The sequence below is a fragment of the Zonotrichia albicollis genome, chromosome 29, assembly GCF_047830755.1.
Source record: "Zonotrichia albicollis isolate bZonAlb1 chromosome 29, bZonAlb1.hap1, whole genome shotgun sequence".
Taxonomy (NCBI): domain Eukaryota; kingdom Metazoa; phylum Chordata; class Aves; order Passeriformes; family Passerellidae; genus Zonotrichia; species Zonotrichia albicollis.
In genome coordinates, this window is record NC_133847.1 from 1,024,177 (window position 1) to 1,044,004 (window position 19,828).

General features: G+C 50.7%; 3 protein-coding genes across 4 annotated transcripts; 1 reads left to right on the forward strand and 2 right to left on the reverse strand.

Annotated features, from left to right (window-relative positions):
- Window positions 1-2,534: 2,534 nt before the first annotated feature.
- LOC102069844 (uncharacterized) lies at window positions 2,535-6,073 on the forward strand. Its single transcript, XM_005494211.4, has 2 exons — window positions 2,535-2,716; window positions 3,266-6,073. The coding sequence occupies exon 2, from the start codon at window positions 3,269-3,271 to the stop codon at window positions 5,420-5,422; it is 2,154 nt and encodes a 717-aa protein (XP_005494268.1). The 5' UTR covers window positions 2,535-2,716; window positions 3,266-3,268; the 3' UTR covers window positions 5,423-6,073.
- A 1,635-nt stretch (window positions 6,074-7,708) lies between these two features.
- On the reverse strand, window positions 7,709-13,818 carry KLHL33 (kelch like family member 33). Of its 2 annotated transcripts, none has more exons than XM_014272169.3 (5): window positions 13,678-13,818; window positions 10,935-11,462; window positions 9,747-10,680; window positions 9,149-9,319; window positions 7,709-8,578 (listed from the first exon to the last, which is right to left on the reverse strand). In XM_014272169.3, exons 2-5 carry the CDS (start codon window positions 11,455-11,457, stop codon window positions 8,002-8,004), a joined length of 2,205 nt encoding a protein of 734 aa, XP_014127644.2. In that variant the 5' UTR covers window positions 11,458-11,462; window positions 13,678-13,818; the 3' UTR covers window positions 7,709-8,001. The 2 variants fall into 2 exon arrangements, with proteins under 2 accessions (XP_014127644.2, XP_074385063.1); XM_074528962.1 differs by lacking the exon at window positions 13,678-13,818 and adding an exon at window positions 12,230-12,259.
- NDUFA11 (NADH:ubiquinone oxidoreductase subunit A11) lies at window positions 13,783-17,165 on the reverse strand. The gene is made up of 4 exons (XM_074528965.1): window positions 17,005-17,165; window positions 16,820-16,912; window positions 14,836-14,958; window positions 13,783-13,976 (listed from the first exon to the last, which is right to left on the reverse strand). The coding sequence occupies exons 1-4, from the start codon at window positions 17,084-17,086 to the stop codon at window positions 13,864-13,866; spliced, it is 411 nt and encodes a 136-aa protein (XP_074385066.1). The 5' UTR covers window positions 17,087-17,165; the 3' UTR covers window positions 13,783-13,863.
- Window positions 17,166-19,828: the final 2,663 nt, after the last annotated feature.

Below are 19,828 nucleotides of genomic sequence, written 5' to 3' on the forward strand. Positions count from 1 at the left end.
CTTATTTTTAGTCTTTTTGGTATCTTTTTCCTCCAGTAGAGACTTTCCGACACATATACTGAGTCTTTGTTAGCCCTTTATCTTCCGGTTTCTGTGAAAAGGTCCTTACAGTCCATAATTTCTGCATTCTAGATGTCCAGCTTCAACAATATATCTCACTCTCCCCAGTTTTGTTCATTGAAACTTATCTTAGTTTAGAAAAATGTAAAGTTTCAGTAATTTTCCAAAGCTGTGTTCCCATAAAAGGAGCATATGACAACTTTACTAAATGCTGGCTAAAAGTTATTTAAGACTAACACACTACCTATAACTTACATACTGATTATGATTAATTTTTAAGAACAATTAGATTATAATTAAAACATTAATTTAAAAATTAGAGAAGTTATATAATTTCCACCATTTGGGTCTAGAAAAGGGAGCAGCCAAAGCACACAGGTGTATCTGACTGTAAAAATGAAAAGTAAAAAGAAGGAAAAAAGCCTGGGGAATCAGAGGTTCTAGTCAAAATGATACCTCCTGTCTCAATCCCCAAAGATTCTGTCCATGTTTTCTTTGTTTGGACTAGGGAGAATAAAGAGAGAAATAAGAGAATTTTAAAAAGAAAAATAAAATTAAAAGAGGGCAAGAATATTAAGAAAAACTTACATTCCGAGCTTAGGTAACTCATATGTTGTAGGCAGACACAGATGCCATTGCAATTACTGTTGTAAATATAGGTATCATTTCAGACTTCATTTCTTCTGCAGATACCATTATGGATTAAGATTTACCATTATAGATTAAGATTTCATAGCAGAGGGAAATGCATCTGTGGATGAGTACCCCAGTGCAGTTACAATCACACATACCATTCATAACTTGCATCTAAGCTCTGTCTTCCAGCAACCAGGCATGTTGTGTGACCACCTGCACAGGTTGAACACATTTCTCCTACCTAAGTCCCAGGGCAGAATGGTGGATGCTCCTTTGAGAGCAAAAGCTGCAACTTCAACGCAGAGGTCTGCACCATCTACCCTGGCTACTGCCAGTTCCTGCATCCAGACAGAGCTGCCAAAAGGAGAAGCTGCAGTGTGGATCTCTCATTGCAGGAAGTGAATAGATCTTTCTCTAGGGCAGGAACAGGCAGCAAACTTACCTGCAAAAGGTGTGCCCAGGTGGAGGACCAGCTGTTGTTAAGAAAAGCAAGAGGCAGTGAGAGGGCTGCATAGTATCAGGAAGGCTGAGAAGGAGTTCTTTCCCAGGAAGGAGAGAGTCTGCTGGTTCCAAGCACAGTTTGCAGTAGACCCACAGCCCAAAGCCTAACAGCAAGAGACTCCCCCAGTGACACACATAGAAGGGAAGAGGACCAAGAGAACACACAGAAGGGAGAAAGGCTGGTGTGGAAGAGTGGAAACTTGGAACAGCAAGGACCTGCAGTAAGAACAGTCTTCCCCCAAAGCCACAGGTGCTCTTGTAGAACATTTCCAGAAGACCGAGGTGCCCTTGCAGAACCTTTTACTGATCTGTGGAAAAGACTCAGCAGGAGAGGCACTGAAGATGAGTAAGGCAGCCTCATCTACTCCCCATATAACGACCAGTAAGGCAGCATAATCTGTTCCCCATATAACAATCAGCACAACTGAGAAGAAGGTAACAGTAGGAAGAGACTCTCTTCGGAGAAGCATGAAGGCACTATTCACTGGCATTGTCCTATTTACTATTTACACTATTTACTGCTGCATTGTCCAGATCATGCTGCTTACCATGGACTCCTAACAGAGATTTCACTGAGACACTACCATGCCTCGCACAGTCCACCATTACCTGCTGCAGCTATTTCATGTGGGTACCAGTGAGAAGCATCAAGGAGAATTACAGATCCCTGGGAGCAGCAGTAGCTGCTGACTCTGGAGCACAGGTAGTTTTTGACCTTCCCAGTCAAAGCAAAGGGGTTTGAAAGAGCCAGTCTAATCTGGGGAATCAACAAATGTTTACAGGACTGGTGCCACAACCTGCTGCTTAGACTGCTGCTTTGGCTGCTTAGACCATCAGATTTGCTTTGAACAACCTGGTCTACTGAGGGCAGATGCAGTCCATCTGTCAGAAAAGGCAAAAAGCATCTTCACTCACTGGCTTGCCAAGCTAGAGAAGAGGGCTTTAAACTACAGCTACTGAGAGAGAAGAGCTTCTGTCCATCCCACTCCTATCACAGACAGCAAGAGACATCCTGAGCCTCATGGCATCCTGGTCCAGATGGGCCTGCCTGCATCCAGATGCAAGGGCTTCTCCAGCATGATGGACATGGAGTCATTTTTTACCACCTCAGCCCCTGCTCAGAAGCTGTGGCCAATGTTCCTGCCCCTTTCCTCTCCAGAAGCCAATGGAATTGTTTTCTGCAAGCGCTCCTGTAAATCATAAGGAGAAAACTGGCTTGAGCAGCAGAACAAGCAGGATCCAGTGCAGACTGCAGGATCTTTTGCTGCTAGGGGAATGCCTGCTGATCCTCGACATTTTGCAAAGAGAGATGGTGATGTGGCAGTGCAGCCAAAGCAAGGGCTTTGTGAAAGGACAGGAGATGGGTTTGGCTGCTCAGGAAACCACAGCTCCCTTCCCACAACTGCGGGTGCTGATAGAGGGCTGGGCAGCTCCCCACTAGCACTGTCCCGGAGCGCTGCCTGGTCTGTGGGCAGGAGGAGGCAGAGCAGCAGGAGAGCAAACACTGGAAGATCTGCAGGTGAGTCAGAGTGTTCACAGGGGCCTGGTTGCTCATGGAAGACACATCTGTGCACAGGAAGCTCCTTTCTCATGTTTCATGCTCCTACCCTCCAAATCTAACAGAGGGCTTAGCTGGTGTTGGGTAAGAGCATATTCAGGGAGATTCTTCCAGCACATGATTTGTCTGGGTTGAGTTGGGTGTGGGTATACTGGGACACAAACACTGCAGAGGCATGGCTTTTACAGTGGTGAGGGCAGCAATGCTGCCCCAGTGGAGAAGGCATTGCTGTGAAGAGTCCCATCAGTCAGATTCTCCCCACTATGGAAGAGAATGAGGAGAGCAAAAGGGCCAAAATATCATCTGCTGACCTCCAAGGACAAGATGGCAGTAGGCGTGGGATTCATTTCTCCCTTCTACCATCCCAGGGAGGAGCTGCAGAGCTCAGAGGGTGCTGGAGGGTCTGGCAGGGGATACCAGTTTTGCTGCAAATGCTGCTTGTGTGGGAAGAAAAGCAATGTGCAGATGCATGCCTGCTTGCACCCACACCCCTCGGTTCTCCCCCTCCAGGTCATGGAGGTCCTTGCCCTGACCCTGGTTACTCTTCTGGCTCTGCTGCCCCCAGCCCAGCCCTGCTCCTCAGAGATGAACAAGGTCAAGGACCTCCTGGAGGTGAATTGCACAGGGCAGGCTCTCAGCGCAGTGCCCCCAGACCTGCCAGCAGACACAGGCATCCTGCTGCTCAGTGACAATTGCCTGGAGTCCCTCTCCACCACTGCCTTTCTGTCCCTCACCCAGCTTCAGGACATTGACCTGGCCAACAATGGACTGGTGGCTCTGCACACGGGGGCCCTGCTGCTGTCCCTGAAGGAGCTGACCCTCTCCCACAATGCATTGGCAGCCCTACCTGTTCTGGAGGGCCTGCCTGCACTCACCCACCTGGCTGTGGCTCACAACAGCCTGGAGACATTGGCTCCGGGGGCTTTCCGCACAGTGCCAGAGCTGCAGAACCTAGACTTGCGAGGGAACAAGATGCAGCAGCTGCCCCAGGAGGCCTTTGCAGGGCTGAATGCACTCAAGGAGTTAGACCTCTCAGACAACCTCCTGAAGGAGCTACCCAAGGAGTTGCTGCAGGACCTGAAGAAGCTGGAGACCCTCTGGCTCTCAGGGAACCAGCTGCAGACCCTGCCAACACACTTTTTCCCAAAGGGGCACTTCTTCATGTATGTTTTCCTCACTGAGAATCCCTGGCATTGCAACTGTGACCTGCACTACCTCCAGACCTGGATCCAGAAGAATGCTGACATTGTTTATCAGCCAGAGCGGGGTCTGGAGGAAACAAAGGTGGAGGTCGCACCTGAGAAGGTACTGTGCCACAGCCCTGCTGAGCATAGGCAAAAGCCCATCATTCACTTCAAGCTTAACTGCAGCATTGTGGAGGATGTGGATGAGGAAGGAGGGGATGAATATAATTACGAAGAAGAAACAACAGAGAAAGCTACCATGACCACCTTCCCCCCACATCCATTCATCCCCAAAGAGCACACTACCATGTCCTGTGCTAGACATGGTACCTCATCTTGCCTTCCTACCCTTACTACCACAAGGTCTGCCCCCGCCAGACCTTCCCTCAGCACCCCTTGTACCTCCACCCTTTCCCCAAACCCTTTGCTTGGGGTGCTGACAAGCATCAGAGCTCCCAGCACCAACATTCCTGTACCAGCCAGTCTCACCATGACATCCACACAGACCCCCAGTACTGCCACCATTCTCACGGCTGCTACCACCATCACCCTGCACAGACCTGCCACCTTTGACAATGCTACTTCACTGCCAACAGCTATGAGCAGCAACCCTTCTAGCACCAGTGGCCATCCCCAAACCACCCTTGCTGCCAACAGTATCTATGGCAGTCTTATGGGGTCCACTGGCACATTTCCGACCACTTCCACAGCAGTGCCTTCCACTGCCATGCTAGAGGCCTCTTCCATTGTCAGATCTCCATGTCCAACTCTGATGTCAGCCAACACCATGCTTTCCACTCATGCCCCAACACTACCACCTCCCTTGGACACCACACACTTCACCCAACCTGCATGTTCCCCTCTACCTGCTCCTCCTCCCCTCTGCCCGTGCTCCATCCCAGGACGGGCTGTACCTGTGCTGCGTTTGCAGGCAGGTGGGGAGGCTCTGCAGTGGGGGCAGTGGGTGCTGAGGCACTGCTGTCTGTTGCACTGGGTGCTCTACCTGGCTTCCTTGGCTCTGCTGGTCCTGACCATGCTGGCTCTAGCAGGTTGGCTGACATGGATGTGTCTGGTGGGACAACCCTCCTGGTACCAGTCCTTGCAGACCCAAGAGGTGCAGTATCCACTGCTGGAATGGAAGGAGTCAACAGGAAACCCTATGATGCATCTCAGCAGCTTCAAAATCCCCCTCCAGCAACCTAAATTCTGTACAATCAAGGAAGTGGAGTTGTGCCCTGAGGTTACATACTGCACAATTAAAGATCTGGGGGTACAGCGCAGTCCTCCTGCAAGTTACTCCTTCTGCACCACAAAGGAGTTGTGGGTTCACCACAGTCCTCTGCATGCATCAGTCAAGCCTTTCTCCAGGAAGCCGATGGTCACAGACCTTAGCTTCCTGAGGACCCCATCTGCCTACAGCCTAGACAGGGGTGTTGAGACCATTGGTGATGTCAGAGTGAAATATGCAGGTAACACCATGTAAATGTGTTACACACGTGTACACTCAGAGAAAGAGATTGAGAGTCATGGCTCTGTTCTATATGCTTTGTTTTACAAGGGAAAGATCTACTTGCCTAGGAGGAAGCCATCTAACTCTTTCCTCTAGTATTCTCAAACAGCCTGAAGTTTCCAGAGCTTGGGTATTTGGCAGAGGAAGATAATGTCCTAAACTGGTCATTGATAGTCTGGGGCTGCCACTGCCTGATTTAGGGGTGATGGAGGGCAAGCAGAACTTATGTTGTGCTCTGTCGCAACTGCTTCTGCTCAAATTATGTACACAAAGATGCAATACACTTTCCACTCAGTGCCAGGTTCTTAATCACATAATAAATATTCTGTGCCTGAATTTAAAAGAGGTGCTGGTTTGATTTCACTGGACCTGCCACAAGTCCTGGTATTTGGAATAGTGAAGACAGGGAAGAAAAGTCCATGGAATGTCAGAATCCTAGAATATCCTGAGTTAGCAGAGTCCCCTGAGGATCAAGTCCAATTCCTGGTTCTGCACAGACACCACAAGAATCCCACTCTGTGCCTGAGAGCATTGTCTAAATACTCCTGGAGCTCTGGCAGCCTTGGAGCTGTGACCATTCCCTGGGGAGCCTGTTCAGTGCGTGACCACCCTCTGGGGGAAGAATTTTTCCTAATATTGTTTCACTGGGATGCCTCCATGAGGGGGGCACATGAGGGCCCTGTCCCAGGTCCCAGAGAGCAGAGATTAAAGCTGGCCTCTGCCTCCCCTCAGGGGAGGTCTCCATGATGAGGTCTCCCCTTGATGTCCTCCAGACTGAATATGTCAAGTGGCCTCAACTGCTACTCATACCCTTCCCCTCTAGACCCTTCCCCATTTCTGTGGCCTCCTTTGGATACTCTTTAACAGCTTTAGATGCTTTGTGTATTCTCGCATTCAAAACTGCACACTTACACTCCTATTCCTGACTTTAGCCCCAAACCCTGTGGTACTGAATCTCACAGGAAAAAGCATTGCGCTGGCAGTTAATAAGGAAAGTGCAAGTGTTGATGTTGATGCTTCTGCATGACCCCTTATGCGATGGCCAGATATGGAGGAGTAGGGTGGGAGGCTTTGAAGTGCAACAGATATGACTTGCAAGGGATTATACTTGGACAAAGCACTCCAGAGCTGGCCAAACTTTGTGACCACCTGTCTAGATGTCATTCTAACATTTTGGGAGGTGTGAGAACAAGGCTACATTCACCATTGGTAAGGGTCGAAGGGCTCACTCCAGAACTCATGCATAAATGCAGCAACTGGATCCTATGAGTTGTTTTTCCAGCCTGAAATGCAGTTCCAGTTCTAACTGCCTGAAATATATTGTCAAACTGCTGTGAGTCAGCGTGGCCTTCTGCTAGATTAACTCCTGGACTGTCCGCAGGTGGGAACATGTGCCTGTGCTTGGCCAGCATGAGTATGTATGCTGGTGAAGGTCTGGTGTGCAAGTGTGTCCGTGGACATATACATACTACGTTTGTAAGGGGGCACTTGTCTGCCTGTTGATCCTGTCCTCTAACCACATCCTCTCTATCCCTGTTTCCTGAGAAAACAATGAGGCAAGCAGCTCCAGTGCTGGCACAGTCTGAAGGCCCCAAAAGCGGGGCACAGACATCTGGGGAGCAGAGCTGTGGAAAAAAATCTGTATATCTTGGTGGACAGAAAGGTGAACAAGGTCCAGCAGTGCACCTGGCAGCAAAGGGAGGGCAACAAAACTTGTACTGGGTTAACAGAGACAGGGCCAGCAGGCCAACGGAAGTGATTATCCCCTTCTCCTCAGAACTTTTTAGACTACAATTTTTTGTCTTCTACACATCTGAAGCCATCCAGTTTTCTCCCCACCGGCATTACTGGTATCCCAGTATTTCTCAGAATCCCATTACCTTTGCCTCTCCTTGCAACTCCTCCCTGGAATTCTCCCACCTCTTCACACAACAAGCACTCCAGGTCACTCCAGGAATCCAAGACCTCTCAAAATCACCTAGGAACTCCAACGCCCCCAGAAGCCCCTATTCTACCCCACCATCAACCCCCACAAATCCTGGCACCCCCAGGATTTTATTCCCTTAGGATCCTCTAAACACCCCAAGACCACTCTCAGTCCTGAGACACACTCATGCCCAGTGAACGCAGGCACACAGAGTCCCAGTGCCCAGCATCACCCACCCAGCACACTCAGGTCACTGGTCTCCTGCTCTCCTGTTCCTTGTGAGAAGCACCTGGATGTCTGGGTTCTCCACCAGAAACAACAAGACCCAGATAGACAGTTCAGGAAGCACTTTTATTCAGCTCAAGGGTGGGGGGAAATTGAGGGATTCCTAGCTCCCAGTGAAGGGCTCAGACAAGGGGATTGAATATTCCTGGAGGCAGAGGGCTTCATGTGGAGAAGCTTTATGTTCCACAGGTTCACAACCGTCTAGGTCATGTACCCTGAGCGTGAAGGGTTGCTGGAAGCCACAGAAGATACCGACTCTGGAAGAGGGATCTGGACAGTTTTGTCCCTTAGAGGTACCCATGGATGCTACCTGCATATCCCATGGGGTGCAGAGTATATCCTAAGCATTATTGGGAGTTTCAGTTGATCTCAAGGGGTCCTTAAGGCAGCTGGGGGCACGCAAGGCAGAGGGTACAGTGAGAACACAGGCTTGCAGGTCAGTATAGGCATGGGGCAATGTGCCTCGTGTGATCCAGCGCCGGGTACCCGGCTGGTAGGCGTGGATCAAGTGTGTGTCCTGGTAGGTCTCATGACTGTACCCTCCCAGTACGAGCAGCTCCCCTCCCAGCACAGCTGCACCCCCAACTACGTGTGCACGGGGGAGAGGGCTAAGGAGGACCCAGATGTTCTGCTTGGGGCTGTAGACCTCAAAGGTCAGCTGGTCCTTGTAGCCAGTCTGCCCAGCCCGCTGACACAGGCCCCCAGCCACATAGAGCTGCCCACCTGCCTCCTCCATGACATGGCCAGCTCGGTGGCCATTCATGGGGGCCAGGAGTGTGACAGGTGCACCTGGGACATAGCGGAGCAAGGATGCCTGACACTGGTATGCTTCATCACACCCACCCGACACGTAGAGTTCACCATCCAGGGCACACGCTGCATGCCCGCACAGAGCCATTGGCAGGGGCTGGCACCTCCTGGGCAGGGAGAGAAGGAAAGGTGAAGGACAGGTTAAGCAGGGCTATCCTGCAATGACTGATTACTTAGGGGTTCCCTGGTGAACCATAGCTTCATTGACCACTCAGCAGGCAACACTTGCCAACACCCAATGAGCCCCAGTGGACAACATCAGCTGACACAGAATGGATGCCCCACAGATGGGGCAATCACTGTTCAACACTTTGTAGTCACCACACCGTTGGTCAACCACAGTGGGCTCCATTAATGGGCAACAATGGCCATCACCCCATGAACATTATGCCTACTAGAGGAATCAAACTACTTTTCTCATTGGCAGATGGCCAACAAGACCGGCAATGAACACACTGCTGGCCAAAAACTCATTTGCCACCCACTAGGCAACACTGGCCAACACCCAGTCCCCAAGGGACATGATTGTTCAGCACCCAGTAGACCTCTCTCAAATACCACTGCAGGTCCATTCTCCACCAGAGGCTTAGTGACACAAAGCACCCAGTGGGCACCATGGCCAAGACAAGGGGCTCTGAGGAAAAAGGAAAACTAGGCATCGGCTGGAGCAGCCTCACCTCCAGGTGTCATTGGCCAGGTCGTAGCACTCCACAGTATCTGTGCAGTAGAGCTCCCCTGAGCTGCCCCCCAGGGCATAGATGAAATTACCAAGTGCCACAGCAGCAAAGTAGCTCCGTCCACATGTCATACTGGCCAGACGCTCCCAGGAACCATCCATAGGCTTGTACCTGGGTTTGAAAGGCAAAGGGGCAAGAGACAACCTGTTACCCACAACACCATGAGCTGATGTTGGCACTGCTGAGGGCAACAACCCACCTACAACTTGCTAGTCCCATAATGCCTTGGGACTTGGTCACATGGTCACCTTGCATGGGAATATCCCCTCCTTCTGGACAATATCAAACTCATAATGTTCTGGGGCATCTCCAGATAGATGCCTCCCACTCCTACTCCCAAAAAGCCTGTAATACCCCAGACTAGGAGGGCACCTCTGAGTCCTACACCCAACCCTTCCCAGAATGTCTTGGGGCCACTTGACCAGCGGCAATGCCACAATGTCTTGGATCCACAGGGCAGCTGTAACTCTAGCTCTAGCAATACATCCCACAATGTCCGGGTGCCACATGCCAAGTCCAAGTCCTCTGTAGCTCTCACCTGTAGACACTGGCTAAGGTGTCATGGACCCCGTAGTAGTGCTTTCCACCCAGGATGTAGAGGTTGTTGCCCACCACAGTTACAGCATGACGGAAGCGTGGGCCATCAGGAAAGTGTCCCAGTGCCCTCCACTCAACCTGCTTCACCAGCCCCACAGCACTGAGGTAGCGGTCTGCAAACCAGAGGTGTCTGCTGGGCTTCCGGGCAGTCAGGTTACCCTTTACTTTGTCTCCACCACAAACCACCAACACCTCTTGCAAGGAACGTACCCGGCATGGCAGCTGGGCCGTGGGGGTGAAACTTGCTACCATGAGCTCGCGAAGGACCTTTGGGTCAGCTACCCCTGCAGTCACAGATGGGACCTTCTTCAGCTCCAGGCTGGACATGAGGGCAAAGCGAACAGATGACAGGATCTCTTTGGCTATATCCTCCTGGCCATCTCCATTGGCCATAAGCCACCGAGATGCTGCCTCCAAGGCTTCCAGTTCATGGAGGACATTGAGACCATCGGAGCGGAGGAGGCGGATGAGAAGATGTGCAGGAAGATCCAGGAAGGCTGGTGTAACCACCACACAGGGAAAGGTGGCCAAGATGTAGTTCTCTGCTACATGGACCACCTCATCCAACCCATAGGCCACAGCAAAGGCCAGCACATCAGGGACAGTTTCTGGGGTCAGGCCATGGGTGAAAACATCCAGGCAGAGAGTGAGGAGCCCCCAGGCCTGGTAGCGCAGGGAGGTCTCAGCTGCCTCCAAGACCATGGGCCATGGCCCTGCTACAGCTCCTGTGTAGGCAAAGGAGAGGAGGAGACGCAGCTCGGCTGGCGACAGCCCCGTGACCAGAGGGTCAGCAGGGTCATGGGTGGCTTCTCGCATGGGGCAGGTGAAAAGGGCCCGGAAGAAGTCACAGGAGCAGCTCAGGGCCAGTCGCTGAACTAGGAGGAAGGAGGAATAATGATGTCAAGCAGCAGGGAACCCTCTGCAGTGTGCAGCCCCTGGAACTCAGGTGTCCTGGTCCCATGCCCATTAAAGTCCCAGCTCTGCCAAAGGGAGCAGCCCTGCGGGCACCTCTAGAGCCTGATCCCCACCTGGAGCTGCAGTCTTATCACCCCCACCAGAGGACTTGGCTGTCCCAGAGCACCCTGTCCCACTCCTCAACCCTTCATAGGGACCCCCACCTCCTGCCCACCTGAGATGACCTCATTCCCTGCCTGGAGCTGGAGGTCACAGCCCACACCATTGGTATGGAGCTGCTCCATGGCTCTTAGTGTTTCCCACTGTTCCTCCAGGGGCTTAGGACCTTCTTCCTGGTGGTCAATCTCCAGACGCAGGGCACAGGCAGCCACCAGCCGGGGGGCACCCAGGGCCCGAGCAGCCTCTTCCACCTCCTTCACCTGGCCATGGGGCACAATTCCCCCATAGGCAAAGGTGAGCACAGCCCGCCAGCCCCACAGTGTGGCCCCAGGCGGCAGGGGGACATGGGGGAGAGGATCTTGGCAGAGTTGTCTGGTCCTGCCCTCCAGGAAGCGGTGGAAGAAGGAGCTGATGGAGGCCAGGACCACAGCATGGGCCATGTCACCCTCTGGGCCTACAGTCACATCCACCAGCTGTCCTGCGGTGCGGAGATGGTCAGCCACAGACAGGAAGTGTCCAGCATGAGCCCCATCCTGCAGGTTCCACTGGTCTGGGGCCGGCCCCTCTGCAACCCACATCTCGCCTGTGGAAACACATGGAACAGGGTGTCAAGGAGCTGTCTTACAGCTGGAGCCTCTGGCCCATGGCAGGAGTACTAGTTGGGGACATGGGGTCTTGCTACTGGCACTGCCACATAGCAAAGTCACCGGATCCACCACCAAAGCCTCTCTACCCCACAGCCAGGGCCACCATGCTCTGCTACTGCTCCATTACTATATTTGATGCTTCTTGGCAAAACTGCAGCTCCACAGGTGAGAACATCCCATTTCACTGCCCCATAGCTGAGCTTGATCTCACCTGCTTTATCTCCGAACCCTTAGCATGAAGCTACTGACCCACAGCCAATGCTGCTGCCCCACATAGCTCAGGCCACTGTCATCACTCAGAGCTTCAGTCCTATAGCACACACAACCACACCCTTCCTCAGCCATTGCCCCATAGCTGAAACTACTGATGGTCCAACAAGTAACCAAGCTGCTGGCTCCCACTAAAGCGTCTGCCACTCCTGCTCGGTGCATGACAGTGCCTGTCGTGTCTCACACTGTCTGTCTGTCACACATTGTGATGTGTTATCCTGCAATGCTGTCTGCAATGTCACATGTCATGCTCCCCTGCACTGCATACTGTTGAGGTGTGCTGACTATCATATTACTGCCACCCCTTGCCCCCACCCTGTTGCTTGTCCTTGCTCAGGCCATGCACTGCAGCCCCATGAAGCGCTTGCTGTATTCCGTGCTCCTGCATTACTGTGTGGCCTGTTAGGCTGTGCCATGCACTTGTCCCCCTTACCGCCTGCTGCTGCTCTGCAGAACTTCTGTGACCCCCTAGGAATGTGCCCGGGTAATTATAGACTGGACAGAACACGTGGCCCCAGCCAGGAGCCGGGAGAGGCTCAGGCAGAGGGAGGTCCAAGGCCCCAGAGTCCCCAGGCGGGGACAGTGGTCACTGAATTCTCTGAGGACAGGCAGCAGGGCCAGCTGAAGCTGACAGGAGCTCTGTAAACCCTGTGCTACCCTGGGCAGGTACTGCTGGGGACCCCTGGCCCCTCAGGCCCCTCTATAAACCTTGATCTTCTCCAGAGCACAGGGTGAAGTAGAGCCCCCTCCCAAGCCTTCGGGTAGGAAACAGACAATTGCCTACTCCCTCACCCCCATTACAGGGTAGAGAGGTCCACCACCACCTGCTGTGCTCCTGAGAGCTGTGCTGGGCTACTGACTCCCAAACAGCTGGGTGTCTCAGCTCCAGGAGGATACCAGCCCCTTGGCTCAGCCTCAAGTGCCCCCAGGAGCACCCCGCAAACACCCAGGACCCCAGCAGCCCACACAGAGCACATACCAGAGGAACACAGCCTGCCATGGCTGCGACTGTGTCTCAGTATCACCATCCCTCCCTCTGATGTCCTCTGGTGCCCCAATCTCATCTTGTCCCCTCCCCCATGCACCTGCGTCTCCCATGTCCACATTCCCTGTCTCTGTAACTCATGCACCCATCTCTGTACCACACTGTTCCCACATGTCCAGTTGAATTCTGTGTCCCCAAAAATGTTCTCATCCTCTACAAGTCCATTTTTCAGCAATTACCTATCCTGTGTGATTTTTTTTCTATCTAGTTAGAATTTCCCTATCTTGTTATTTCCCATCCTTCACTGCACACCTGAGCCTCCACTTTTTGTAGCCACTAAGTAGTGAAAAAGTCCTATCACATCAAATCTTGACCTTTTCTCCAGGAAAAATGATCCAGTTCTCACCTCTCTTTGCACATCCTGTGCCTCCATGCTCTCCATCTCTGTAGTGTGTTTGCAGGACACACTTATTTGTTAATAGAAAAGTCAACCAGATATACCTATAAGGTACCTGCTCCAGTTCTCAGCTGGCATTCAGGGGTCCCTTCCAGCCTCAGATATTCCTCACTTTCAACCCTGAAGCACTTAGCTCTAGACCTCCTGAAATGCTTTTTGGAGAAAGACTCCAGGCTCTCACATTGTGAGCAACCCAAGACTTCTTCCTTACCCCACCTTCCCTATCTTCAGCTCAGAGCCAAGCACTTCTTCAGAAGCTTTCGCTCCAGACCCTTACTGATGGGCTCAGTGCATGTAATTCCACACCTTGTCAAGAAGCCCCACTTAACTACAAGAACCTAAAGCTACAGGAGCTCACCGAAGCTACAGCATAGTGCTCACACTTGAGCACACAGTACTGAGACATGGAGGCAAAGTAACTTGTGCACAGAAATCGCACCTAGACCAGAACATGCTGCTTCCTCTTCAGCAGCTCCAGCCTTTCTGCACCTCAGTCCAGATGCCGGGAAAAAGCCGCATGACACCACCACGTTGTGACAACTGCTGATTGGACCAAATCTTTATTACATGACGTCCTAAGTACATACAGCATTTGGAAGCCAGCTCACAGAGGGAAAGGTGACATTCACAGCTTGGGAGGTCCTGTCAGTCTCCAGCCCTCCTTGTTACCGATCTTCATGAGAGCTGCAGTGATTCCAAACCCCAGGCATGCTGTGGTGCCAGTGAGGTAACTGTGAGCTGAAGAAAACACATCAAACCAGAAAAGATCCATTAAGGCACAAGTCCTTTGCAATACGTCTTGATAGACTGCCGTTTTTCATAACCTTTGACCATCAGCAACATTGTTTCGCCAGAGGAATTGGAAAAGTGACCTTTTTATAAAATTGAGTTCTCATGCTTATGGCATGCAATTTGAAATACCAATTTCAGTAATCCACTGCCCCATCCCCTTAAGTGGCAATCTTAAATGGCTCATTTGAGTGACAAAAACAGCAATCACTGCTTTGAAATCTCATCAGCTCACAACCAGGACAAGTAAAAATTAATTATATTTCACCACAGTTACAACTTTAAAAAAATCCCTCACTTCTTTGGGTTGGAGGATGAATGTCTAAAGAAAACAGAATTGTGTCAGTATCTGCAGGAGCTGTTTAAGCCTTACAAAGGGCTACAGGAGCAACAGCAGCAGGACACAGTTTGTCCCTCAGACTATGCGACGAATTCACAAGGCAAATACTAATTCTACTTGCTGTCTAAAATAAATCACGCTTGTTGCCAAGAAAACGTGGATTTCAACAACCATGTTTTTCCTATCCTGCAATTTTAAGGTACAAGCAGTAGCTGTAACTGCCAGTACTGAGTGAGCTCTCCTTTCATTCTGTATATTAGTTCATGTCCCGTTTTGTATCCTCTCCTCCCGCAGCCATATTTATTTTAGCAGGCCCACACAATACCAATGAAACTGGCATGAACAGAGGCTGAGATGAATCATTACCAAAGAAGCCTGACATCAACATTCTTTAACATTTTTCCCCAATTGAAAAGTTTCTAAAGCCAGCAAAGGGCACATTTCAATGCAGGCATTGTCCAGAGTTACCTCTCGCTCCCAAGACAGCTCCTGATGCACAGCCGCCTATGAAATAGTTCAAAGGATCCTCTGGCTCTTCCCGGACTTGGGCACTGAGACAGGTACTTAAGCCAAACACAGCTCCCAGTGTAGCTGTAAAGAAGTAAAAAAACAAAATAAAAATCCTCAAGGACCAGAGAATTCACACTGAGCACGACTTCAATATTCACAGTGACTACAATGGCAAATGAAGATCCATTTCCCAGGGACATCCTAGCCCAGATGCTACAGTGAGACTCAGCATTCACTCAGTCCCACTCAGCTTCCCTGGGTTTCTCTCCCTGCGCTGCTCTGAGCTGGAGCCTCAGAGCACCCCACACCCACTGCCCCCAAAGAGCACCACATGCTGACAGGCTATCACCTAACAGCCCTTCCCAACAAGGCATGGCGCAGCCCTGACAGCTGGGGGTAATGGAGGGGAGCAGTGGTGTCTGTGCAGCCACTTCCCCAGCTTTGCCTGGACTCTGCACTGTAACTCAGCCCTCAAGTCCCTGTGAAGCCACCTCACAGCACCAGGCAGAGCAACCCCAAGGGCTCTGTACACTGCTAGTCCTGGCACTTTCCTCCTCTGCCCGCCTGGGGCTCACAATGATTACTGGATAGCAGGAAAATGAATTGAGTTTGTAAATTATTCTTGCTTGTAAACTGACTTTGAAATGAAAAATTTTGAATTGAACTAAGAAACTGCAAAGTAGAAGCACCCTGTCCATTGAATTACACACTTCGTCCCATCAGACCCTACACTGATATAACTGCAAACTTTGGCAAAGAGCTGTGTCAAGAAAAGCTGGGTTTGTATCTAGTATAAACTCTTGATCGTGAAACATGAATCTGTCTACGAGGCAGCATCTGCAGATTTCAATTCGCCTTTCTTGGGAACAACAAAAGTATCCAGGTTAAAAATTTTCAATCCCTACATAAAACTAGCAGCTCCTGTTACAAACCTATGCAGAAAATGAATTATGCTGATGCCAAAATCAACTGAAAAGAGCACTGCAGAAACAAAACCCCCAGACCTAGGACTGCATTTCAACTTTCCTGCTCTCCCTGCTTTGAACCAAGGCATCTGTAGGCAAAATGCACAGCCTGAGGCCATGAGGTGTGGCTCCTGAACAGCAGGCAGGACAAACCCTTCCTCAGGTATGAAACTGAGGACCCAATATGCTTGTTTAGGATTAAGGGATTTATTGAAATCACAGTTGATTACATGATCCAGTGCCTTCATAACGACCTCAGCTCATTAGAGGATATGCCAGATCCTGGTTTAGAGTCAAACTACTCAAAAATGCAAACCTGGACTGACTGTGCCCCATCTCTGAGCACCAGCACTTAGGGAGAGGCAGAGGTGGCACAAACCATTCAATTAGACTGAAAAGCAAAAGTATGCTAAGAGGAAAACTGCACTTGACAAGGGACAGAGGGAGCTTCAACCATGCAGCCCCTTCAGCTTCGTGCTCCTCTCTTCAGCATCCACTTCCTCTTCCAAAGACAATTCAAGACAACTGCATAGTTTCTCCTTGTCTATAGAACATGACGGGGGAAACCCCACGTTTATTTTCCTTCTGCCACCAAAAATACTGCATTGCTCTTTAGCAAATGCACTTTATTAAATACAATACCTAAATATATTAAGCAAAAATCTAAATTTGCTCATACTATGTTGCTGCCCACAAACTGAGTATTCTAAAAATACAAAAAACACAATGTACCTTTTACTCTAGATTGCAAAAAATATGTTACCTCACCTGCAAATCAAGGATATGTCTTTCCATTTCACTGCTCTGCCTCTTGCCTAAACAACGACCCAAGCCCGGTGGAAGTGAGAACCACCGAAACCGTGCAGAGGCAGAGGCAAAGGCAAAAGTGAGGGCGCAGCCACACCGGGCGCAAGCGAGGCTGGCGTCCCTGCGGAGTTCCGTCCTAGAGTTACACTGCCGAGGGGCCCGGCCCTTACCCATCGTGACACTGTCCGCCGCCGCAGTCTGCAGTGCGGCCAGAGCCGAGCCGGGCCGCAGCAGGATGATGCGATACGCCGCCCCGACCAGGCCTGCAACACAGCACTGCGCGTCACTGGCCGGGCCCGAGCCCAGACCCCGCTCGGCCGCCCCCCCCGTGTGCCTCCCTTCCCCCGGTGCCCACCCGCGGCCGCGCCCACGCGCGTGGCGAGCCAGGTGCGCTGCGGGCACTGCTCGCCCTCGGGCCCGTCCCAATAGCCCGCCATGACGGCAAGGGCACGCCGAGCTCTCGCGAGAGGACGGCGCGGCCCCGCCCCGCGAGGGGGCGAGGCCAGGGATCGTCCCGCGGGCACGCGCGTGACGAATGCAGCGACCCCGCCCCGCCCCGCCCCGCCCCGCGGGGAGCCGGAACCAGGGCCGGGCCGGGCCGGGCCCGTCCGCTCCGCGCCGGCCGCTGCCCGAGCACACCCGCGCCGTCACTGGCCTAAGGGATTTCTATTTGGTGTTCCCAGGTGCCCCACCCGCGGCTCCCAGGCTGTTTGCCTAATCCCGGGGCTGTGACCCTCCCTTTTGTCTTTGCTGTCTGCTTGCAGGGTGGGGAGATCAGTGTGGTTTTGTTTTGTTGTGGGTGTTTTGCGTTTTTGTGGGGCAGGGGTTGTTTTTTGTTTGTGGTTCGCTTTTGGTTTTGTTTTTGGTAGGGTCTACAACTCTTACTTACTGGCGCTTGAAATATTTTTAATGAATTTTCAAAGATTTTTATTTAGTTCGCTGTCTGTGTCTATACTGCTGTATGGTTCCTATTTCCTGCAGAAATAAAAAACATGCTTTGACCGAGGTTACAGAGATGCTGTATACATTGATTTTTCTAGTTGTCCACAGTACACCAATTAAAAGACAACTCTACTGTGCTTGTTGGTGATGTATGGAAAATCACACAATGAAAAGCCCATAAAGGAGACTGAGGAGTCCTGCAATTTTATTTGAATAAAGGGCGAGGATCCACTGGGACACACGCCCATGGCGTTTTGTTCTCTCGAGGTTTCAGAAGACGCAGCTTCCTTTTATCCCAAATTGCCGGTTGCATGTTGCCCTCTTCCTTTTCCCATTGGCTGAGGTACGAGGAAGGTAGAGCCTTCCCGAACCGCCTTACCACATATCCCGCTTGAAGCTGTCATTTTACCCCAAAGTTCAGAAGTTCAGGTTTGTCCTCCACTTGTGTGTTTCAGAAGTTGGGCTATCTGGGCTGGGTAGCAAACCTGCTTGAAGTTAGTAGAGACTTTAAGAGCCATTTCAAAGACATTAACACCCATACCCTCACCCATCGAATGGATTTGTAAAGACATTAGCATGCATCTCCCCTGTCAGTGACATCCCTTCAAGCAAAGCTGTTCAAGTTGTTTTCCCGACTCTTGAAATAACTCCAAGATCTGAGTGAAGAAGTCTACAACTGTATATTTGTTAGCTCAAGCTTTCTCACCTCCCTACCTCTTTCCCCTGTATGTGAAAAGCATATTAAATACTTCCCTGTATGTGAAAAGCATATTAAATACTTGATTTCTGCATTTTCCAGTATGCTGAGTCCCCCACAGTATCTCTTTCCGATAGGAGCTCAAAACAGCTGGAGTTGGATGCTACTGCTCCGTTATAAAGGAATTTTTTGTACTGCTCTATTCTGCTGGCAGTAAAGTTGGAGCTTCACGACCCTGCAGCAGGAAAAGGAGAAGGGACATGAACCGGGGTTCGGTAGCTGTGCTGTATCACACCAGAGATGTGCTGGGGTGTGCTCACAACGCAGCAGGCAAACCCCCTCTGTTCCAGAGCTGTCTCAGGGTCAGAAGGAGTGGGTGTGGAGTGCATTCACAACACAGGGCCTTCCACTGACCTCGGCTTGGGCACTGCTTCCTCTGCGTGCCGGAGAGCTAGCTGTTCTTACACACAGAACCAATGCCACCATCAAGCACTCACTGGTGCTTTAATAAAGGATGCATTTTTTAGAACAGCTTTACCCCTTCTCCAAAGCTCTTCCTAAGCACACCAGATGGAGGGCTGTATGATCCTTCCAGACAGCAGGATGGAGAAAACACTTGCCTGCAGGGTGGCACATGCTGCAAATGTTCTTTCCCCAATAAAAACCATACAGAAGCCACTGAATCTTGCACAGGGCAAGACTCTACACCATTAAGTAACAAATAGTTTTTGGGATCCAAGCAGCTGTTAAATGGTCTTCTGAGACCATATCCCATGCAGCAAATTCCTAATGCATCTTCGACTGACAAGGGAGGTGGAACAGAGAATTCACAGATCTTCTGCTTTGCAGCAGGTACAATGCCTGCAGCTGCAAGACTCAGCACACTGCTGTCTACAGCTTTCCACTTGCCTCCTGGACAGACTGCAGCTCACCTGCTGCACGCTGCTGGTAGTGGTTCGTTCAGCAGATACATGTCTTTGGGCTGCAGACCCTCCCTGGGCAGTCAATGCTGTTAAGAAAGCTACAATAAGAGAGAACAGTTACCTTACTATAAACAGGCAAGTTCCAGGGAAAGCAATGCATAATTAATGTAAGATTTTTCCTAAAAACTAACTTGGTTCCAAATGATTTTACTGCTGATTAATAAACTTGCTGATACAGGGAGAAAAAACTTGCTTAAAAAGCTTAAAAAGGGAGAGGGAGTTCCCATTGTACTACAAGATGCAGATAACTGTTGTAGATGAGTAATGCGATGGTTGACTCTCACAATTAAAGAGCAAATATGATGTATATGTTAAGAGGAGTTTTGTAGATGTATAGTTATGTTTCTCCCCCCTTGCATTGTTACCACAGAATGGCCTGGGTAGCCGGGACATTCGGGAGGGTCAGCTTGTTACTACATGTGAAAAATGCATATTATAGGATTGGGTCTTCGCAAATATTAAAAGGAATGCTATATGTGTTATGTTGGAAAGTTATGTTGTATTAATTTTGTAGTACTGTTAGTACTGTATTAATCCTTGTTAAGTAGTGTGTAAAT